The 24,658-nt window shown below is 41.5% G+C and overlaps 1 protein-coding gene and 1 long non-coding RNA gene across 3 annotated transcripts in view; one reads left to right on the top strand and one right to left on the bottom strand.

The window, feature by feature from the left end:
* Window positions 1-437: 437 nt before the first annotated feature.
* Window positions 438-2,578, bottom strand: LOC117457815 (uncharacterized). Of its 2 annotated transcripts, none has more exons than XR_004553362.1 (3): window positions 2,489-2,578; window positions 1,433-1,485; window positions 438-483 (listed from the first exon to the last, which is right to left on the bottom strand). It is a non-coding gene; the product is annotated as an uncharacterized lncRNA (long non-coding RNA). The 2 variants fall into 2 exon arrangements; XR_004553363.1 differs by lacking the exon at window positions 2,489-2,578 and adding an exon at window positions 2,369-2,482.
* A 4,921-nt stretch (window positions 2,579-7,499) lies between these two features.
* The window catches only part of nlk2 (nemo-like kinase, type 2), a 31,304-nt gene continuing 14,145 nt past the window's right edge, over window positions 7,500-24,658 (top strand). Inside the window, exons 1-7 of the mRNA XM_034096658.2 lie at window positions 7,500-9,274; window positions 13,546-13,675; window positions 14,198-14,253; window positions 14,948-15,054; window positions 15,256-15,341; window positions 16,499-16,708; window positions 18,691-18,792. Coding sequence (XP_033952549.1) covers window positions 8,724-9,274; window positions 13,546-13,675; window positions 14,198-14,253; window positions 14,948-15,054; window positions 15,256-15,341; window positions 16,499-16,708; window positions 18,691-18,792 — 1,242 coding nt within the window. The 5' untranslated portion in view covers window positions 7,500-8,723. The remainder of the gene's footprint in view (window positions 9,275-13,545; window positions 13,676-14,197; window positions 14,254-14,947; window positions 15,055-15,255; window positions 15,342-16,498; window positions 16,709-18,690; window positions 18,793-24,658) is intronic.

Raw genomic sequence — 24,658 nt, forward strand, 5'->3', positions numbered from 1 at the left:
TGAATCTATCTGCTACTCTGAAATAAACAGGATAACATTTTAAATCGTCTGAAGGCACAGAGGTTTCTTCGCTCAGTTTGACTTCTTCTTTTTGCCGCTTGAATCCTGTTCAGAGCCAAGAGGGATCCTTTGGGGGATGTTTTCATTGAGACAATTGGGCCGACAGAGGGACGGTCGTCTCATGAAGGGGGTAATCCTTTGGGTATAGCCATTGTCAGTTTGTAGTTTGTGTGTTCTCAGCAGAACTCGAATGTCTACTCTATAGCACCAGGCCTGGTGGCCACATATACAAAGACGACGATGAGCAGCACCACCACAGCCAGTGTAGGCAGCACGATGGTGGCCACCTGCTGTCGGGCCTCCTGCATGGCCTGCTTACGCTCCTTCTTGTCCTTGGACGTTTCTTTTTTGGCTTTGCCTTTGAGTTGCCTCATGTTGTCTCCAGGGCCGCTCCCTCTACTTCTTTGTTGTGCTCACAGGAACCTGACAAAGAGAACACGGGTCAGAAAAAGGTCTTAAGCTTACAATTAGTCACAGCAAAATGTTCAACAGGAAAGAGTTAACATCTTTGTATAAAGATTTTTAAAAATGTAACTGTTGACCGAAGTTACCTTCCAATAGCTCCTTCAACTATTAGCTATTGGATCTTTTCTTCGGATATTTTAATATTGCAAAAAATAAGGTCTGTTGAAATCAGTTTTGTTCAACAAGGTATATATATATATATATATTAACACCACTTTTATAATAGATCTAGCAAAAATGCAATCGCCAGAAATAAAAAGCTAACATTAGGCTATAAAACAACCACAAGACTGTCCCATGACTTCACGTGAATACTGCTAATCTAAAGGTAGACTCGCGTTAGGTCTACTGACGTTTATCAGTCTCGAGAAACTACTGTTTGTAAGACGCGTAAAAGCTCTCCACTCGCCATTGGGGTGTTTACTGCAGAGAACAAAACTCAAAGAGCTTTTATTAACAAAAGATCTTGTTTGCGGTTTAAAAAGTAATTCCAGAAAACATTGACTTTGAGACACGGTACCCTGGAAGTGCTAAAATGCTAACTAATTTCTGGGTTTAGGACTCACTCCTGCGTCGCTTTGAAGCGAGCCTCCAAAAGCAATGTGTCATGGCACAATTAGTCAAACACCTTGTTTTGTGAGGACCTTTGGGCTGTTAATGCAGGTAACAGAAAAAGGGTCATTACATCCATGAGTGCAAAACGTTTCTATAATCCAGATCAGGCAAGGGGTTCTTTTTCGGTGGTGTGACCAACTCCAATTGTTCCGTAAAAACCTCCTGAAGGAGAAGCTGATCCAAAACGTTTGGTTAGCTTGCAGCACCTCCATCCTACGCCCTTGAACCATGATGGAGAAACGTTTATTTAACATCTTGCTCCTTTTTTGTGTTTTTTACCGGTTTTACTCACAGTTTCTGGGGGTTTTTAGAGGAGGAGACTGTTCCTGGTGAATTCATCAGAATCTTAAATGATAAAGAAACAAATAGAGCAAACATCAGTGGTAACTTAGCTTGCAGTCCCTGGACATGTGTTGTTGCGCTGGCAGCATCTGAGAAGTGAAATGGCTTTATACATTGATGTACGGGTTTTCATCACCTAATGCGTTTTTAGTAGAGAGGAGGCTACCTCTGTGGAATACTGGACCCCGGTAAAAAATAGCCTGAACTATGAACACCTGCATATTGTGCATTCTACAAACATAAGGATTTGTGGCCAATGTGAAATGTTTCAGTTTTTGTATTAATGTATTATTAATTTAGTTTTACATGCTGTACTGAAAACATACCGAACCACAAAGGTTGTGTACCATTACACCATTCGACTTAACCATGTATGACGTCACTGTTTACAAGTCAAATAACCTTACTGGTAACTTATAACTTATAAAGTGATGATAACATTAGTAATGTCAGTTGCTGAGTGACACATTGTTGATGCCGCCGAGTAGCAGTCAGCTAACATTACATGCAGTAGGTACAAATAAGGTACGCAGTAGGTACAAATAAGGTGGTCTCCCTTGTAAAAGAGATCGTTGATCTCAATGGGATTTTTTACCTGGATAAATAAAGGCTACAAACAAACAAGGTAGTGACTTTGTCTGCTTACTGGAATTTAACTAGCTTAATACGATGATGGACTTTACGCACGGGTTATTCCGTTTGCCAGACTGCAGCACATGTTCTTTAACGCATTACAATATGCGGCTGAGGAACAGTACGGTCCTGTATCCGGTGGCTCCTCACGCTAGTTACCATGGACTAACTTTAGGAAATGTGAGCTAGTGAAGTTACAGCCCCGAGAAAATACTGCTGACGATTCATAAAGTCAGAGGTAACGTTATCTTACAGATAGCCGGAGTTGTGAACAGTTCCGCGCGGAGAATGTGTTTTGGCCGTTCTTCCAGTGTTTCTACCGGAGTCCGAGACGCCAGGTTTGATACAGCAGAAAGTACAGTAAGTTAATAACCTGCTGTTCCTTACGGAGCTCGACGTGGCAGTCAGCAGGAAGGGTCGAGGAAAACCGCTGTCAAGTTCGCCAGCAAGAAAAGGATGCAACTTCCGGTCATGTCCTCGAAAATAAAACACCAAAGGAAGGTATGATAATAATAAAAGATTATACTAATAATGCTAATAAATAATCATTATATTTATTAGAATTATAATTATTGTTGTTGTCATTTTTGTCCGTAAAGCTTAAGCCAGGTCACAACAAAAAAATTTGCAAAATTAAGTGGAGAATTTAAAAGGTATTTTAAACATTATTAACAGGAGGACCAATATGAATTGTGTAAAAGTAATTACTGTGGTATTGGCTAAAAATAAATAAAGACACAATTCAAGTGAAATTAGATTAAATGTTTTATTTATAAATGTTCTTATTTAAAAAAAAAAAAGGTGTTTATTTTATGCTGGCAGGCTCGAACAGAGGAAATACTTCCCACAAACAGGCTTGTAAATGGTCAGGAAAATTACATATATTTTGTAGGCCGACCCAGAAGTAGGCATTGAAAGGGCTCCTTTCAGGTATTGAATCAAGAATACATTAAAAGAAAATTGACAAAATGGTAACTCATTCTTAGGTGTTGGACTTATTCCTGAAGCACTCTATTGAAGACTAGCTGCAAGCTATTTGGCCAACTGTGCTATCAGCGCTAATTGCCCTATAAGCGCAGTGCGGTGAAGATTTGCCTGCCACATTCAGGCACTCACAAGCACTCACATGCCCTCACGGTTAACAAAAACTAACATTAGAAAACTTCGGTTTACAACACAACACACATTGTTTCAATGAATACACCATAGCAAACTGTCAGGAAAAACCTTGTGCTGTGCCTGTGGAGCAGGATTGTGCGAATAAGTGGCAGATCAAATGTGACAAACAAAAAATAAATGAATTTATTTTTAGAATAAATGTCAATGTTATTAAAAGCACCAGAATGGGTGGATTATTATTCAGCTATGCTCAGGAAATTGAACAGTTCATGAATATGTAAGCTAGTTTTGGGGATTTAACAATTTATGTGATTTATTCACTTTATATGTAGATTGAGTAAAACATAATTGACGAAGTGAAACTCAAGGGCTTACTTTATGTACAGGTTTCAGCAACTGTTAATGAAGAATTCATGTAATAGATTTTGGTAGGACAGGAATTGGGACTATTTATTTGCAGATGATTCACTTCAATAAGGTGTTCAGGTTTCATTGGCCTTGGGCCCCTTACAGTTTAGTGGTTGTTCATAATTGAATTAGGCTGACTTTAATTCCAAATAAAGGTATTGTATTTGTAATTGTATATTATTTTCTTAATAACGAGGACAATAGACCTAGGAAGACATCGTTTATTTCCAATCTAACTCACTCCATTCATTTATAGAATATTTACTCGACCCGGATTGACCCTTGGAAGAACTTGAAAATGTCAAGCTAGTCTCCAAAATGTTAAATTAAATGTATACATCTGAACCGCCTGCATTAACCTGGTGGTGATCGCTGCCTGTTACATAGGGAATGGTTGCCGTTAACTAATGCGCATGGCCAAGTCAAGTGCAACAAAAATGGACTGTGGATGAGAAAGAAAATGGGAAAAGTGATGTAATTAAAAGAAAAGAAAACCTGTGGGAAAGTCATGCTTCAAGATTATCAATATTCTAGTCCACTCAGAGCTCTGATGAAATTACAAGCAAAACACACAGTGCAAAGTGCACAGAAAAATAAATATGAATAATTATTCCTGCAGTCCTCAATTATTTAGCGCACGCAAGACAGATCTAGGGCCTCCCTGGCACAGCTGCAGGTAGTCTGCACATCAACTGACAGATGTATTCAAACATTTTAAACTTGTCGCGCTCCAGTCTGTGGTCACACCTACATGGTGAAGTCCAAAAATACCAAAGCTAGTTTGAGAAACACGCAAAAGAAAAGGCCTGAATGAGCTCTTATATTGAAGAAAGTGACACACTACAAGGTGGCTTTTGCATATGCCAGACCTTCTCCCTGCACTCTGGTGGCCCACCACAGGTAGCTGGGGCCTCTATTATTTTGTACTGCCCCAGCCCCTCAGACTGCCTGAGTCCGCCCCTGTCCATAACCATCATCCAGTTGGCTGTGTAGAACAAGCCTGACAGCCTACAGAGAGGAACTTTGAGCCCTGACACATTGGTACCATGACAACATTAGAGAGAGGGCAAGCACATTTCGTGGCATCTGCAGGCAGTGGCAAGTACTTCCGGCATCTGCCACAGATGCCACTACTTGCAGATGCATCTGTCGCTGCTGAACGGGAGTTGCCACGAGATGCCAGAGTAAGAGAAGGTTTACGGTAGCTGCTACTCGCCTTCCGTGACAAATGCTGCTGTTTAAACCCGTATTTGCAGATGCCACTACTTCTGGCGTCTGCCAGAGATGCCACTACTCCGTGGCATCTGTCGCAGGTACTTCCGGCATCTGCCACAAATGCCACTACTTGCTTGCTAATATTTCGTAATGTTAATTATTTGGTCTTCTTTATTTGTTTATTCAAGCAAAAACATTCATACAGTTATACAGTGTAATCCAACAAAGGACTATGAAACGTTTTTCAAAGAACTAGTTGATGTCCAGCATAACAAATTGTTCGCCAGTTTCGAAAAACAATAAAAGGGTTGGATAAAAACACATGAATTGTGTCTTGCTTTTTTACTATACTGTCACGATTGTCTAAACGGAACAACATGGTTTGTTTAGAAATAAATTGAAATTGGTGTTTGTGCCATACAGTTAGGATTTGAAATCTGAAATAAATATAAAGGCTGATGAAAAATCCCAGATTTAAACACATACAGTTCTTATACTGCCCCTCCCAAAAAAGTGTATTTGTGACACAGATTAGCCAAACTGTAAGAGAGTATAGCCAATACAACATTTTGGAGAAACCGGCTCGAGTGCGCTAGAATTTGAAAATACACAACCGGAAAAAATCTGCCACTTCCTTACAGAGCCCCTCCTCCAACACACACGAACGCGCACATGACCAGTGAGGGCATGAGATAAGTTTGTGCACAGATAGAAGGCTGACAGACAGGTAGGCCATCCAGTTATTTTAGCCGGGTCGGCTAAAATGATTGGTCGTGCTTTTTACAGTACTACGGCTTCCACAGATGACATTTTTTAATGGATTTTTTGTCAAAGCACTTAGGCCCAATCCCAAACCACTCCCTCGACCCTACCCCTCCGTGACGGAGTGAACTCCGTCTGTAGGCACACTCGCAGCTGAATGAAGTTCCCTCCATTAAGGGTTAAGGGTATAAATACAGCAGCAAGCTTTGGGACGGCCTCCCCTCTCTCCGCAGGAAACGGAAACGGACACGGACGTCATGGTCCAACCAACATCTCTCGGCTGCATTGACCTGCGTTGCTATCCGTCGCCTGTTAGAGGGTGCAATGGCAAGATCCAACAGAAGGCGCAGAAGGTTGAGGCGCATTTTAGCGATGTGTGAGTGGCAGGTAAACATTTCAATATTGCTAAAGGCCCTGACACACCAAGCAGTCACCAGAGGACTCGCCGACGCCGATGCCGGTGTTCCGGATTAACTGGTTCCCCGATCAACTGGTTTACAGAGGTGGGGGGCGTGGCCTTCGACTGAAATACACATTTCGATCACTTCTTCTGTCGTTTACATAACTCTTTTGGTATATTTGGCTCGGTAGGAAGACTTTGATGCACATTCAGTACCAGTGTGTGAGGTTGTGGTTACGATGGAGATATCCGGACGGGAACAGCGGGGACTACAAAAAGAAAAACAAGTTGACTGGGGATGTCTGTTCAAAACGTTGCAAGCTCCAATAAATCATTTAAACCAGCTATTGTTGCCAGATTTATTACTGAATATCGTTCTTAAGGTGATACCAAGTCCATCTGAGACCTGTGTACACCTTCAGACAGCCTCCAAGTGAAGCACATGTTGTTTACTCACAGTTTGAAAGCAGCGTGGAGAAGTCTTCTGTATATGGATACTGTATAATAGTGACGCTATTGAAGATTATAACATATTTATTGAAGATGTTACACTATAAATATTCACCAAAATTATTCCACACCATATTCTTCCAAACTCTCTGCTGTAGTCCGACCATCAGGAGACTATTGATGTGTGTAGTGAGTTTGGTAGAAATATACTGTATAATAGTGACGTTATTGAATATTATTGTATTTTCTTTTTTCGGAGAACGCACTTTGCAGACGGTCCCTGAGCACTTGTTTCTTCTCCGGCTACTGAAAGAGACCAATTTAATGTGGCCAGCTCGGAGGACGGCGCATATTGGCTTTTTTTGTATCAACATGTGAATGTAGTTCGTTGTCAACCTTACCACGGTACATAGGAGACGTCATTTGTGTCTGAATAACGTTTTGTTCATGAGTTATTGATCCGTGAAATCCGAATCTGCCAATATCGTTCTAACTTTACTCAACTAATGTTGGGCATAATGACAAATTGAGTATGCACTCATAGAAGTGCAATTGACAAATGTTTGAAACTGAATTCAGTTGGCGGATTGAGTGCAGTAATAATAATAATAGATGAAATTTGTATAGCGCCTTTCAAGTCACTCTTGAGCAGTTTGACCTGCATCGACTGACACATGAAGGAATAAAACCCAGTTCAGCCATTAACACACTGTTTTAAGGCTACATTTCCCCCAAATTATATTGTAATCAATCTAACAAGGAAATCCCGTTTCCTTCTTTTAATACACTGTACGTGATTGGTTTATCGGTCTGTTTTGGGACTTGACGCCAGATCTTTTCTTTTCTTGAATTGAACAGTCAGTTAGTTATTCACTGTCTCTGTGAGGATATCATTGGTTCCTCGGAGCAGCATTCACAACAGCCTGCAGACATCATTGGCTGCGCACGCTGTCAATCACATGGATTACCATGATGTCATTGCGCTGCGGAAGGTGATTGGCTGGCAGTCCTGCGTAATCTCACCGCCGAGTCGCTAAGGGTTTGTTCACCATGTTGGATCAACTGCACATCATAGTTAGCCTTGTGACCAATAGTTTGATAATGTCAGTGTCAACGGAGTGGCGGGGGCCCGGAGTGTAGAGCTTCAGGCGGCGGGGGGTGCTTCCTCTTCTCCGGCGAACACACTCAGCGACACCGACTCAAACGGAAGTACAGTTTGTGTGATTTAGCGACATCGCTTTGCTAGCTCCGAGCTGTCAGGTTGAAGACTGTTTATCTCTAGTTTGGCAGCTGGATACTTTATCCTGCATTCAACGGATTCAACTTCCCCCCCTGCAACGATATCCCCTGGATATGTGACTATGAGCTGCGAAACGACAGTGTGACCAGAAACAAGGCTGTCGATGGGGAAAATAAGTTGCCTGCCAACCGTCTGCGAGGATTTCTCATCTCGTCTTTTGAGTCATGGTCTCAGCTTGGTAACTCTGTCAGAATGACGGGGGTTTCCTTCCAGATGCGCGCCTCGCTGGAGTGTATTTAATATGTGAGTAGAGTAAAGTGGAGTGGAGGACCGAGGCCTGGCCCTGCCTGCGCTCTCCTGTTGTGGCCTGGGTTTGGATACAAGCTCCCGTGCACCGGATCAGCAGCATTAATTACGGCTCGGAGATTACCCGTGTCTGACCTGCGCACACACCGGGAGGAGGACTCAGTTTGGATAGATGCGAGCCGTGTGGAGCCCCTGTCGTGAGAAGAAGACCGGAGCCGAGGCAAACTTGGACACTTTTAAAAGATGAGTGATCTGCTTCCTATGTGACAGGCTTTCGATCACACTGTTCTATCAACACGGGGAATCTCATCCGGAGGGAGGGGGCGCCACCTCTATCATGAGGGACATCTAGGGCCACCGACTTTTTATTTATTTATTTTAGTCCAAACTTTTTATTCATCATTGTTGGCAGTGGAACTGTACATATTTTCAGACTTGGGTGGCCATTACTGTACTCTCATGACATGCTTCCGATATTAGCCCCGGGCTACAGTAGCCTAATGGTGTGAAAGCAAGACAACTCATTTAGAGGAAGTGGGTCAGATCCTTGTTGGCATTATGATGAGGAGGCACACCGCAATGGTTTCTCTACCCACACTTTTAAAGTAGCAGGTGTTGTTGTTTCCACATTTCCACAGTTTTTAATAGTTCCATCAGTCGACAGATAGCTTGCATCACTTTTAGAGCTGGCTTCTGGCGGGTCATTGAATGGCTCTTTGCGGCACAACGGCTACAAATGTTCCAAAAATGATGGCTGCTTACAACGGTGGCTCCTCTACAGTAGCTGCTCATCACCCGCATCACCACCACCAACTCCAGCACCTTCCACCTCCCCACATGCATCACAACCACCACGCGGGCCAGCATCACTTGCAGCACCCGGGCTCCGCCGCCGCCGTGCACACGGTGCAGCAGCACGGCTCCACGGCTGCTGCTGCCGCTGCGGTGATGCTCAACCCCGGCCAGCAGCAGCCCTACTTCCCGTCTCCTGCTCTGGGACAGGCTCCCGGACCGGCAGCCGCTGCGGCTCCCGCCCTGGTCCAGGCGGCCGCCGCTGGGAAAGCTCACCACCACCAGCAGCAGCAGCAGCAGCAGCAGCAGCACCACCACCACCAGCAGCAGCAGCAGCAGCAGCAGCACCATCAGCAGCAGCAGCAGCAGCAGCAGCAGCAGCAGCAGCAGCACACGCTCCACCTGCAGCCGCAGCTGGACATAGAGTCTGACAGGCCCATAGGCTATGGAGCGTTCGGGGTTGTCTGGTAAGTGCAGTGCAATACTTTTTTATTTATATTGTTATTCACTGACTGTACCAGTATTCATTTATACGGAATAGGATTAGGGCCAAATGTATTGAGTTCTGACCAAAAGTGTTTTTTTGATTTTGAGTTCTGTGATTAAAAGTCAAACATCTGAGAAAAGTCATTATTATCACTTTTTTTTCCTCCGAATTCTAAATAAATGTTCAGCTAAATCTTAAAACCTTTCGACCAAAAAACATTTTTACTCAGAAATGAACACATATTTAATATGTGGCCCTAATCCTCTTCTGTACTACAAGCCAAACCTCCAGGCAGCCACTGATTTCCAATAATTGCATTATAATATAATAATCAACTTGTAATAGAGGCATACTGAATGCCTTCTTATGTGAGTAAAAGTGTAGCATTACTGTATGGACTAATAATGCAGTTCAGATATTTTAATCGTGTAGCCTAAATGGGCACCTACCATAAAGTAAATTGACAACAAGAAGTAATTTAATCATGATGTTTGTTCGTTGTGATAATGTATCTAAATCAATGATTTTTGAAATCCCTGAGTGATATGAACAGAAACAGAACACACTACCTGCTGTAAGTGGACTAAAGCATGTCGTTGGAATGGGCTGTGACTGTATCACCAAGTAGAATAACATGGTGAATAACTTCAGTAATCTCAATGAAATGCTAAAATAAGATTTTAACGGTTACTTCATCCCACCTTTTTACATGTTATATGATATCTACTTGTTTGTTTGCCCATTTCACTGACGGCGTTATCCTTGTTTTGCAGTCTACACTGCATTCTGTCATTTGAATTAGAGGCGCATTTATAAACTCCAAAGTATTTATGAGTGATGACTTTTACAATTCTTGTAGTTTACAATAAGTATACATTATCCAGTGGATGATTTATAAAAAAAAAAGCAGCAAAGCAGCAGCAGCAGGCTTGTCTGCTAGCTTGCATTAGCTTGCTTGATAGCTCATAGTCACACTCTTAAAATTCTCACTTATTATGATATTTGTTTTCTCGGACTCTACATTGGCTAGGAAAAGGTGAAGGAGGGAAGAGTTAACAACTCCAGAGTCAGATTCTTTTCATTGGATTAATGCAGAAAATAAGATTTGTGGCAAACGCATGTTTATGATACTTACACACACTTTGTTTGGCAGGATAATATCCACGTCAACACCGCTAAGGTAAAGGCGGCTAATGTTTGGCGTAATGTCATTTAGTATTACCATTTAGCCACTTGAGCAACAGCATTCTTTAAGTCATGTAAAAGCACAAGTGGGGTGTTTTATGTTGCAGAGAAAATTGGTACATTTCTGTTAACTACAGACCTTATAACAGGCTTCTGACAAACCAAACAAAACATTGACTTTAGGATTCGATTCGTTGAGCCCTGTGTTTAGCAATGCTGCAAAGGCTTTATTGTTCAGCACTGGAGCATGCCGCTTGGGTTCACTGATTTCATACTTTGTTGAGTACCATAATAAAGCTAAATATTTCCCGCAGATGATTTGCATTAAAAGCTGTGATGTATCACACTAAGCATTAAGATGTGATTTTTTTAATTTGTCAGCCGTCAACAGATTTTAAAAGTCAAAGTCCGTAAAATACTGCTAACGGGAAAAAACTGAGATTAACAGCAATCTAAAAGGGGCAAAGTGGAACATGGAAGTGCATTCTGTTACAGAAGAAGAAAAATGGGAGAGCAGCAAAGTGGCGAGTACGGAACAATTTGACTTTGTTTTGCTTATTGAGTTAGTGCCGTGGAAATGTCCCATAACACTGATTTCATCAAGCCAACTGGTACACACAAAGGAAGAGTTGAGTTTAACAGCAAACCGGAAAACACTCAACTGAACAAATTAACTTAAGGCTTGTAAGTCATAATTAATGATAAAATGAGCTTTTACGGTAATTTCAAGCAGCATGACACCTTTCCATAGCGCTGTGGCTGTTGGTACTCAAGGGTTGAAAACATTGTTTAAGTATTTGTGAAAGACTGGATCTTAGTGCGCCGCCATCTGTTTGCTTTAACTGATCCTATTTGTAAAGGTCACTGAAGGTGAAGGGTGGTTGGAAAGGACTACAGTGTGTAGAGTTCAAATATTCTTACTTACGCTTGTTGTGTTCCTCATAAGGCTTTGGTCTCTGCATGAGTTTTTTGAACTATCGCTAAATAAGGCCCAATCTAAACGTCCACACTAGGAATCTTGGACTTTGAGGCACTTTCCAGCTAAGAGTGTGAGGTCTAAGGGCTTTGCCACTGCCACATCAACAAGCCTATCGGGCTCAATTATATGTTAAGCCCTTTATTCACACTTTGTGTAAGTCTGCATTTCTGCACGCCTTGCATGAGGAACTTACGTTTGTGACGGTAATGGTCGGGTTACCAAGAGAAGCCTGGAAGCTTAAATGAAAGAGATGAACGTTATTCCCACATTTCAAAATCTTATGGAGGTAGAATCCCTACAATAACAAGGGAAAACATCAGTACGATTCACGCATTGGCAGTACATTATGCATCATTTATTTGGAAACCATTTCTTTGGACTTCTGCTGAATGATACTACATTTGACAAAAACAAATTATTTGACGATTACCTGGACAAGCCTGGAAGATGGTCAAATCAAACAATTAGCCTGTAAGTGCTTTGGCAGTGAGGAAAGAAAGAACGTACATAAAAGAAATCCCAAACCCACAAGGCAAAATCATAGACAACATGTTTGTCATTGACAAGGGAACTTAATATATTGACTTAAAGTGTTTTATGCTTATGGTTTTCATGAGCCTTTGCAGCATCTACTGTAGCACTCAAGCACTTACCTCTGACGTCAGTTAAGTCCCTAAAGGGTTCAGGGCTTAGACCTTAGGGTGGAGATTAAAATTTGGCCCCACAAAGGTGCTCAACCTACAAACACTGGGGTGGGTAATAAAGTATTCTTTCTGCCCTTATCCCTTCATTCATTTACTTGTCACACTTTCCTAATCCAAGATCAGACAAATAATCAAGCTTGCATAAAAGATATCTCAGCTATTTGATTATTCTATTGACATTAACGGATCGAAAATGTCAGCAAAAACATTATTAACCATCCTCAGGGGACTATGCACATTCACAGAATATCTCATTTCATTAAATGGTTTCCACTAGGGGTGTAACGGTTCACAGAAGTCACGGTTCGGTTCGTACCTCGGTTTGGGGGTCACGGTTCGGTACAACTAGAAAAAGCAAAAAAAAGTCCCAAATGCGTAATTCCAGGTTTGTTGTTATTTATTTTTGAACAGTAGTGCAAGTTTCAGTTTCAAAATAAGGAACTCTGACATTTTGAATAATTAACTGTATTAAACAGTTAAAAACAAACCACAAACAGCACCACACACTCAGATGGCCATATTATCTATAATGGCTGATGTCAAACTAAAAGGTTTCATAAAGCTGTAAAACTAAAAAGAATGTCTTGAAAATATTACATCATAAATAATAAGAAAGTGTTTCAAGAGCGCAAAGTCGTTGAAAAACATTATGTCAAAAGCTTCCGTTATTTATTTTGGTCTCTCGGCTCTCATGTCTCTTGGCTTCTTAAAAACAGCGGGGATCAGCTGTTGAACTGCTGTTGTCTTTCACCGGGCTCCGGTGATTGGCAAATCTGGGTGATGCCTTCTGATGTGATTTAGCATGTTTGGCGTGTGTTACCATTAGCATACCGCACCGCTATCTAACAACACCGACACACCGTCCTCGTCCGATCCACCACTCGCGCACTTCATCGTTATTGTAGTCCACAGGGAACCCGAAATGTTCCCGCACAGCTGATTTAAAAGAAGCAGGTGGGTTCTAGCTCCTGTGTGTTATCTGAACTCGCCATACTAACTTTTCTTCTTCTTGTATTTTGTTCGTTTTGTTGTTGTTTCTTCTTGTTCTTCATTTGTTGTTTAAGGGCGGCTGGCAAACAGCTTTTAGGCGCAATACCGCCCCCTGGATTATATATAGTGTAGTGGATACTGCCCTGAATGACAGACTTTTTTCCCCACTCGTAAAAAAAAGGCGTATTCGCCGTGTGACTGCATGTGCCGAACTGTGACGTCCGAACCGTGACGGGACGAATACGGATACCGTTACACCCCTAGTTTCCACCATACTTGGAACGTTTTCTTCTCAATATTAAAACTGACTTCTCAGTTATGCAATAGAAAAGGTCAAGGTGTCTAAAATATAATGAATAATCACCCCCTGGGGACCTTCTTCTTCCCCCTCAGGTCAGTGACAGACCCCAGAGATGGAAAGCGAGTTGCCCTAAAAAAAATGCCGAATGTCTTCCAAAACCTTGTTTCTTGCAAGAGGGTGTTTCGGGAGCTGAAGATGCTATGCTTCTTCAAACATGAAAACGTAAGTACCAGCTGCAAACACACGTGGAGAACCCCTTTCTTTACCTGCAGGCCATTGTGAATGACAGTCCTCCTGTGACCGACAAGTCTATCAACGCTAGCACGAGTCGCAAGCTTTTCCAATCAATGATTTCATTCTCATCATGGATGTTTAAAGAGAAATGGATAGAGCGTTGGAGGCATGCCCCCCTTTCATTCATATAAACATTTCTCAGTGGCATGCAAAGCCAAACTGGAGTAGAAAAAGACCTGGATCATCTGGGGACCTGGGCCCATAGACTTTGCACACTTGGAGCCCAGTGATGTCATGTTACTGACAAATCATTTAGTATACAGTCTTTTGGCGACTTTGAAAATTTGCTTCAACTCACAGCTAACTTTCAGGATTGATTCTCTTGATTAGTAGCGTTAGCCTTGTTAGCATGACGACTGAAACGCAGTCTATAGATGTCTTTGGATGTCTCGGTCTCACACCTGGTATCAACGTGAAAACAACATATCTTGGCTTTCCCCTTTTCTTCAGGTTCTCTCTGCTCTGGACATATTACAACCTCCTCACATTGACTACTTTGAAGAAATGTATCCTTCACCAAAGAGGGTTCTGTGTTGATACCTGTTGCCAGACACCATGGGTTATCTTCAGGGAATTGGACAGCTCTGTAGTACCTCGGCAAACTTCTAACAATCATAAACATTACACAACATGTCCATTTCAATAGCAGTTTTCAGTTGTTTTTGAAGTTGGACAATAACAAAACGAAGTGATGATTTTTAGTATTCTGTTTAGTGGATGTTTCCCTCTAAAAGAAGACATGTTGTGTAAGCAAAATTGCCCAAACTAGTAAATTGAAGAGTGCATTAAATGTATGAGTTAATTGAGCCTAGTGCATTGATGACTTAAAGCAAAAATTAATATAAAATATAAATAAATAAAAAATACATATTGTAATTTTTGGGTTGAACAGAGGACTGGTTTGTATTGTGGCAATATATTCTTATACCTTGTGGAGATCGAGAATGGCTTAAAATGTTAAATATTTGCTCCAAGTCAAGTACAATTGATATCCAAGATAGACATATTCTAAGGGCAAGGAGGCCAGATCAGCTGTCACGAGAACACTAAACTGTCCTTGGGTATAGTTGGAAACGGGAGTCCTGCTGATTCTGAGGCTTAACTGTAAGATATTGAGTATGGCTTTAGAACACAGAGGTTCTCAGTGAGATTTGCTGTTGGATGTGTTTCTGTTTCCCCCCTTAATTCCCCACTGGTCAGCTATGTGGTGACTGAACTGATGCAAAGTGACCTCCATAAGATCATCGTCTCACCACAGCCTCTGAGCTCGGACCACGCCAAAGTGTTTCTTTATCAGATTCTACGAGGTAGGTTCTCAGCTACTTTTCTTTGAAATCCTCTTTCCTGCCATTGTTCACTTTATTCAAGTTCAGTGTTTTGGTTTCTTTCAAAGTAAGTTGGAAAAGATAAAAGCAACTGGTTGAAATTCAAAGTACTGCAAATCTATACCATGTCTGGTGTAATATTCTCTCCTGTTGTCTCTTCCTCCTGCACCGTACCATCACCAGGACTTAAATACCTTCATTCTGCTGGCATTCTACACCGAGACATCAAACCTGGCAACCTCCTGGTCAACAGCAACTGTGTGCTCAAGGTGTATGAAACGGGCTTTAATTGGCCATCCTTCTTTAACCCTCCTATTCTCTTCGTTCCCCCCCCCCTTACTTTGGTGTTCGCGGTCAAACACACAAACACAAAAACCATTAATCATCACCAAATGTCATTGAACACCCTTTCAAACTGTACATATTGTATCAGAGTACTGGTATACATGAAAAACTGCAGTACATATACAAAGAACAGACACTGAACATGTATTGTGTATGCCAGGTGTGATTCACATGGGGGGATTGGGCACATAAAGGGGGGGGAACACATCTAGAGTATGTGGGTGTGTGTGTGTGTTATCTGATCTGGATGGTTACTAATTCCTTTTCTTTATAGCGGTCATTTTTGGCCGGGAGCACCATGGTGTTACAAAGTTGACTAAATCATCCAGAATTCAATGAAAGTGGTGATCAGCTATTCAATATGTTCAAAAGTCTCCTGTGAAGGATGTCATGAAGCCTTAATGCAATCGAATGTAAAACTAAAAAGTTATGATTGATGAAAGTAGTACATCGGTCAGATTTGACCCGAACACAACAGGAGGGACAACTGAACATGTCAGAGACTCAGAATCCATCTCCAAACTGGGGACAATAAGACAGAAACTCGTCAGAGTTTTATTTCTGCTCCATTGTCATTTTACAAGCTGTTCTTGATAGTGTAGTCTTATTACTGCATTGTATTTTGTTGTAACATTCATGGACACAATGCATCACAAAGTAATGTAATGAACAATAGTTGTATCTGTGTTAACTTCATCAACCAAAACTGATGACAAATAATAGTTGTTTTCTTATGTTGGCTGGTAAGTACAGTATGTACCTTGGGCTACAGGTCTGTACTTAGGGGCTATATGAAGAACATTGGAAACCTCGATAACTACAGAGCTTTTTCAATACCTTTGTGACAGTGTCAATAAGTTGTTAACTTTACAGGCTTTAGGAAGATTCAAGTTATTAAAAGGACAATTGTACATGCATTGTACATGTTCTTTTCTTCTAGGCCGATCTGGGGAAAACTCAAACAAAACAAATGGTTTTAAAATACATTGGTGGAATAATCAAACCCTCACAGACTAATGAATCAAGTGGAAAAAGTCAAATATGGGACAGGTGTAGTAACCTATGAACGACTGCTCTCCAGATCTGTGATTTTGGCCTGGCCCGGGTGGAGGAGTCGGACGAGTCCCGACACATGACTCAGGAAGTGGTGACGCAGTACTACCGGGCTCCTGAGATCCTCATGGGGAGCCGCCATTACTCCAACTCCATCGATATCTGGTCTGTGGGCTGCATCTTCGCTGAGCTGCTGGGGAGACGCATCCTCTTCCAAGCCCAGAGTCCCATCCAGCAGGTAACGGATCATCATCCATCCATAGGGGTTTCTTTGATGCTTGATTTACGTAGTGAAGTTAATTCAATTTACTCTACAGCCCTTAAAAAAATACTTACAATTACAGTTTCCAAAATCTAAGATGATATCCAATCACAATATCAATATATTGCCCAGCCCTAAATTAAATACACACACAGTATTCATATACTATATACACATCAAATAAAATGTACACACAAAATAGGGTTTTACAATAGTCACGCTGTTGTTATCTGCATAGAGAACCAACCAGGTCTTTATTGTCAATTTCCAGTTTTATATTTCATCATATTTGAGTGAGAAACCTTTCTGGTCACTCAACACTCTCTCTATGGTTACTTTTGTTGTCTTGATACATTCAGGATAATGTACATTTCCACAACATCAATTATTTACTGATTGTTTCCAAGCTGCTTTTATTTTGCACACTGTTAATCTGCCGCCTGTGAAACCAAACGTTTCACATTAAAAGCCTTTAGAGCTTAAGTGATGGTAGATTGGAAGCTATAACTAGGCATGGGTGAATTTAAAACGGTGTTTTCAGCATAATAAACAGTATTTGTGTTAAAAAGATGGTGTTTTCAGTATAATGAACAGTGGTACAGACAGCTGAAACGTGAGAGTTGTTCATGATACAAAAGCTTCTCTGGGTGTCTCTAAATATTCTATAAGAATCACAATCAATACTTTTATTTATCAATCTTCTGTTTGTGTGATACAGACGGGGAGATTAAAAATACATGCATACACACCTGTACACCCCCATACAGTATATATACATATAGACATACATAATCAAACAGACACATGTGCAGTTGTGCACACATTAAAAAGCAAGTTGGGTTTTGTGCCCAACATTTTTGAATAAAATAAACAATACCATTTATTAAAATAATTAATACTAAAATATTATAAATTAAAAGAAAAATAATATATTTTTTAAATAATTAGAATATATTTATATAAACAAAGGAGTAAATTAAAATGTCCAACAAAAGATTAAAATAAAATACCAATATTTATATAAGCATAAACTATTTTTGCCACTTCTTACATTGAACCCTTGTGTGGTGTTCATATTTGTGTTACTCAGCCAGCGTCCGTGGGTCTGGTGGACCCGCTGCCTTTTTTGGCTTCAATTCAACACAATCAAACTATTTGATGTTAAAATACTCAACAGATGTTTACTTAATCTCAATTACAAGCAATTTAAACAGCATATACGGTTTATATTTGCCCTTTTACATTTGTTAGATCACATGAATGAATGAAAGTGCTACTTGTTTTTCTGCCCGCTGACCGGCTGGTCCTGTGGCTCGTCTTTTTTTTGTAACTAGATGATGCTCAATCTCATCCTCTTCTTCAAAGTCACTGTCAGACTCAGATTTCTCAGAAATGTGATCCTCACATTCTGAAACCTCTTCCTCTACAACGTCATCAAATGGTTCTCTCTCTTCCAGAATCATTTGCCAGGCCCTCTGAGCAGAGAATGGTTTGGCCATCTTGATCAGCTGTGATAAGGACCCAAACTGGCAAAGCTTTATTTACTGTGTCTCGCCCCAAATTTGCAGCTTGGATAGTGTATGAAAAAAATAAAGATTGGCACACACACACACTGAATGGTCATTGAAAATATGTTCCGATATATGTTCTTCACAGAAAATGAGCCACGGCCATTGAGTGTGAGTGTGAAAAAATAATTGATCATATCATTTACCTAAATAATGAAAACGGGTCCTACAGACCCGAATACCATACCAGGGTTAAAATAACCTTGTGGAAGCATGTCTGATACATGTGAGAGGATCTTCACAGGTTTGTTATACATTATACTGTCTTTTTTTATGAGGATGGTATTACTGGTGGGATTTAGTTGCTCCTCGCTGGTATGAAATGAATTACTCTGTTCTCAAAGAAAACGATCCGGCATGCTGAACCATAACGTGTGTTTAACCGTGCAGCTGGATCTGATCACTGACCTGTTGGGGACTCCCTCTATGGAGGCCATGAGGACGGCATGTGAAGGGGCCCGCACACACATCGTCAGAGGACCCCACAAACAGGTAGGCTGATGAAGAGATACCGGGGTTTCATCATTGTACTGTACAGACGCTCTAATGACACCAATCCATCCAATCAGAACACTCTGTTTATCGCCGGGGAAGTTGGGTTTTGTGATTGTTATTCCATTTTGGATTAAAATAAATAAATTAGAAAAAAAATTCAATACAAATATTTATATAAACTAATGCTGTCAAAATGATCGCGTTAACGGCGGTAATTCATTTTTTGAATTAATTGCGTTAAAATATTTAACGCATCTGCAGAATGGCCCGCCCCATACATCCCACCAGTGGCAGCGCCAGGGTATGGCTGGGGTAGGCTACACCCATACCAATAAATAGCTTAGCCCCACCATGAAAAATGATGTTAAAGTAAGCAAAATAAAGTCTGCCAACTCGCGCCGAGAAATACACAGACAGCAGTTAGTAAGATTGATTTCAGTAGCCACTTGTCTGGAAATACGGAAATACCGAAGACCAGAAACGATTTTGAAAACTTTTGTCACGTAGTAATAGAACATCTTTGATAATGTCTTCTGGCCAATCAGAATCAAGATAACGGTGTGGTGTTGTTGCAGGAAGTCCTGACGGAGAATACTTTTTCTGTAGTACAGGGGTGCACATAACTGGTACGCAGGTTATGTGCGTAATCTGAAATGCGTACCGTCACTTGTGTCACAAAGCGCATTTGCGTACCGACGTACTTGTGAAGCTTTTCCAGAAGGCGGTTAGATCACCGGACGACAGAGTCGGTCTCCGTGTGCACAGACAGGCTGCTGTTAACGTCAGTCTGTACAACGGAACTGTGCCAAAACTACGCCAACCAGCTGCGGAGGAGACTCCCCCCTTCACTGGAGAACTGCGCTAAAACAGCTGATCACAACGTTCACAGTAGGCTTGTTTGAGACACATTGCGGCTCGCCTCGAAAGTAGACGAGAGTAGCCGGGGGAGGTGTCAAAAAGCTCGCCTGAAGTCGGACAGCTCCGAGTCGGCTTCTTCTTCTTCATCTTCTTCTTCGCATTCTGCTTCTTCTTCTCTCGGTTTTTTGGCGGATTGCAAACAACTTTAAGGTGCATACCGCCACCTCCGGAGTCGGCTTGACTCGGTTTGCATTTATAAAGAATGCACACATGTGTTTAATCGTTAATGTCAGATATGTACTAAGTAAATACATTTGTTCCTGCTCAAGATTAGATTCAACTTTATTGTTATTGCACAGATTACAGGTACTGAGACAACGAAATGCAGTTTAGCTTCTCAGGTGCAACAAGCAGTGAAGTGAAAAGTAATGTACACAATCTACAGAATAAAATATAGAATGAATTGAATGATGAATAAACAGTGAGGGGTATGAATACACTAGATATCAGCCTGTGAGCAGTATGAACAGTGTGTATGAATACACTAGATATCAGCCTGTGAGCAGTATGAACAGTGTGTATGAATACACTAGATATCAGCCTGTGAGCAGTATGAACAGTGTGTATGAATATGCTAAGATATATAAAGTATGAAAACGGTAAGCAGTATAGTATAAAATATATAGATATTAATTTCATGATGATAAACATTGTGGAACAATGATGAAAAATGGGAATGGATGTGGCGACGTAAAACTGACACAAAACAACAACACACTTTTGCCAGCCAATTGGAGAGTTTCATCAGCAGCACGTGGTAAAACCCACCAATGAGCGCTCAGCTCGAGATACCAGCGAGCCGTTTCCCATCAAGCATTTCGCTTCCGCAGCTCGTGGAGAGCAAGTGCGCCAACTCGCCTCGCTCTCAAGGCTGCGGGCGTCTTTGTCCCGCGAGATTTCAAAGTCTCATGTGGGCGAGCCTCCAGAGCAAGTCGGACAAGATGACTAACCATCATGCAACGCACTAGCAAGACGTTGATCGCAACTGCGCAGGTCTTGCTTGTCTCAAACAAGCCTACTCTGTGGTCACGAAGTACTCCACTAGCCCAGCCCCCCCCCCGACTTTCCTGAAGTACTCCCCCGTTGATAGAAATCAACACGTATTGAATTAAGACCCTACGGTTTGATGATTGATAGGTGTGTGGGTTGTCTTTCATTTTGACACACAGAAAAATGTTATAATAAACATAGATACTGTATGTTAAATGGATATATCCGCCTTCTTTCATTTATCTTTCCATTCCCAACAATATACATAAATAAATGGCATATTTTAGACATAGTTCGAATGGTGATTAATCATGATACATTTTTAAGCTGTGATTAATCTGATTAAAAATTGTAATCGTTTGACAGCCCTAATATAAACAGAAGATGTCAAATAAAAGATAATAGAACAAACATATTTACATAAATTAAAAGTCAGAATGTAAAATAAAAAGATAAACAAATAAAATGTAACTATAGAATAGATAGATAGAATTGGAGGGATGAAACCCTCTTTAATGGTCACACATGCAGAGCTGCTTTTAACCCATCCTAGTACAGGAGCAGGGCCGCCCCTCCCTACAGGCCAATCACGCAGGCTGCATGGGGCCCCGCCTTGCCCAGAGGGCCTCAGCTGCTGTGCGCAGTTCTCCGCGCACCCCCCGCTGACACGCGCCAGTGAGAGTGACCCCTAGATTCCACCGGGTCCATCTGCGGTGCGTTACGGATGCGCCGCGGTTTTGGTCCGGCCTCCTCCGGCGTCATATCCTACCGGGCGCATTTCAGAAGCGGAGCGTCTTGCCTGCCGGCTCGCAGTTTTTGTTGATTTGGGCAGGCGACTTTGTACAGACAAAGTTAATAATAATTGTAATATTCCAGTTATAAACAACATGAATCAAAGATGTGTTGCTGTATTTTAGTGGTAAAAAAATGCATTCATCATCATAATTATTCTATATATAATTTATAGTGCCTGTAAACCGGAGGAGAACGCTGGCATTTCTCCTGTTCCTTGAAAGACTACGAAGGGATAGGGTCTGCAAAATTTGTTTGTGTGCATATATATGCTATATATGCTCTGAACGTTCTACTTCCTGCCTGCCCGACCTTACGGCTGCGTCGCGTCGAAAAATAGACTTCAATCCTATTTCTAGCGGAGCCCAGCGGCGAGACGCTTCTGGGACGCGTCTGAGCCGTAACGCGTCTGAGCCGTAACGCGTCTGAGCCGTAACGCGGCGCGCGTGGTGGAATAGCACCCATTGACTAGAGTGGCCGCGATCCTGCGCCGCAGCGGTCGTAAGGATCGCGGCCACTCTAGTCAATGGGTGCTATTCCACCACGCGCGCCGCGTTACGGCTCAGACGCGTCCCAGAAGCGGCTCGGCGCAGCGCTTCTCTAAAATTAGGATGAATCCTATTTTTGCCGCGGCACAGCCGTAAGGTCGGGCAGGCAGCTCCCCCTCGCAGGAAGTGGAAAGGTGAGCATCCGGGCCAGGCCCATCCCCCACATATAGGCCTACTAATTTAGCAGACCCCCCTCCTTCATCACAACACCTCCACTATGATACCCACAATGGACGACGAGGTTTTCATCATGGAAGTGGACTATTACAATTATTATTAACTGTGTCTGTAGACTACAACACAACAAAATAGTAAATTTATAACAACAATAAACACAATTTAAACAGACACAAAAATAAAACCTTTAACTACGTAGCGTACTTACTTTCTTGTAGAAGTACAAATGTCCAGGATGCCCGAATCAATAACAAAACTGTGAGCCTGCATGCACGACGCTACGCTTCTGGGATGCGTCCGGTGGGTTATGGTGCTAGAGGAGGTCGGACCAAAACCGCGGCGCAGCCGTGACGCGGCGCAGCGCAGACGGACCCAGTGGAAACTAGGGGTGAGAGGTGACAAGGGGAGCACGTCTGTAACCCGACACCGTTGCAATGAATCGACATCTGACCAATCACGGCTTTGATACGGCCACTAGTGCAGGTGAAGAGATGTCGGTGAAAAGACAGTTTCAGTCCGGAGCAAGCAAGAGGGAAAAAAACTAAAACATGAAGAAACTAGAGCATCACTCGAAGGTGGGTTATTGTATGAGTCAAATGTAAAACTTGTGAATGTTGTATAAGTCAAATTGCCAATTGCCATATTAAAACATCAGCTGCAATTCACAACATGAAGAAGGCAGTCTCTGCAGAGCATACAGGCTAATGGAGATGCAGTTATTTCCAGCATTCTTTATTTACCATTCATTCAAGTATGTGATGCCTTTTATCTGCTAATGTACAGGAGGAGGAGTGATACACTGTCGGTCTAGTTGGCTTACATAACAGTTCAAGTTTACAGCCTAAAAAACATGGAGCATTTTTCCCCTTTTATTCTTTTTTATGTCAATTTGCACATTTCATGGTGATGCTCAGCCTCTCCCCTTAACTCCTGCAGTCATCATCATGTCAACCACAACACAGAGAAACACTGATAGAAATGTGTGTGTAGTTGTTGATGCATTGCTGACAGAGGGAACTACATTTAAATACAGATTTTTAAGAAATATCAGTTTTTGAGCATGTCATAAGCATCTTTTGTCTTGACTATATATATATATTTTTTTAAACTTTATTTTCCTTTTTCTTAAACAACACATACAGTTTCAGTTTCAGTGACAAAAAATTGCAGGTTGTCCATTTTTTTGTTAACCCTCCCTACAGAATAAGACAAGATTAATTGTACAAAAATATTTTTGAAATAATAAACAAACAGATGGTACAGACAGCACACATAACAATAAAATAAATGACAAGGTCGAGATACATGTTAATCATGGTTGACTATAGAGAATCTGTGTTCTAATTCAGTTTTTTTTTTGTTTTTTTTATAAATATAAATCAGTTGGGGAAGAGTAGGCAGTTTCAAACTTTCCATATAAGTTAAAAATGGTTGCCAGGTCCTATACTGTAGAATTTACAAGTGGAGCCACCCAAAGTACACTTTATTTTCTCCATGTGTAGAAACATCATAAGCTCTGTCACCCAGTGGACATGAGTGGGAGACGCCTCCTGCTTCCACCTCATAAGTATAAGTCGCCTCGCAATTAGGGAAGCAAAAGCAACAGCGTTTGAATAATGTCTGGAAAGGACAATGTCGTCCGGGACGACTCCAAAAATTGCAGTAAGAGGAGAAGGGGTATATTTTACTTTAAAGATCTTAGAAAACGTATCAAATATAGATGTCCAATAATTATGAAGATTTGAACATGTCCAGAAAGTATGGATGAGGGACCCTGTTACTGACTTACATCTGTTGCATAAGGGATCCACCCCTGGATACATCTTTGCTAGTTTTTCCTTTGATAAATGAAGGCGGTGTAATACCTTGAATTGGAGAAGGCCATGTCTGGCACAAATTGAGGAAGAGTGAACTCTTTGAAGGATGGACTGCCAATTATCATCTGTTATTTCAAATGCTAGATCATCTTCCCACTGAGATCTGATTGTCGAAAGAGAGGGAGAATGCAGGGAGGAAAGTACATTATACAACACCCTAATTACTCCTCTATTCCGCACATTTATTTCAAGAATTCTGTCTAAGGTTGTCTCCGCTGGTTTATTTGGAAACTGCGGGTATTTGCTACGTGTGAAATTTCGAATTTGGAAATATCTGAAAAGATGGCCGGGTGGAATACAAAATGTTTCTGTCAACTGACTAAATGAAGCAAATACCTTGTTTATATACAGATCTTCAAAACTACGTATTCCCCCATTATTCCAGATCTTAAAAGCAGAATCCATCACAGAGGGTGGGAACATATGGTTGGAGTAAATCGGTGATCGTATGGACATCATATGTAATCCAAACCATTTCCTACACTGTACCCAGATTCTAAGAGAATTATATACTAATGGATTACTCTTGTAGGTATACAATTCCAATGGAAGAGCTGATCC

This window comes from Pseudochaenichthys georgianus, chromosome 13 (assembly GCF_902827115.2).
Source record: "Pseudochaenichthys georgianus chromosome 13, fPseGeo1.2, whole genome shotgun sequence".
NCBI lineage: Eukaryota > Metazoa > Chordata > Actinopteri > Perciformes > Channichthyidae > Pseudochaenichthys > Pseudochaenichthys georgianus.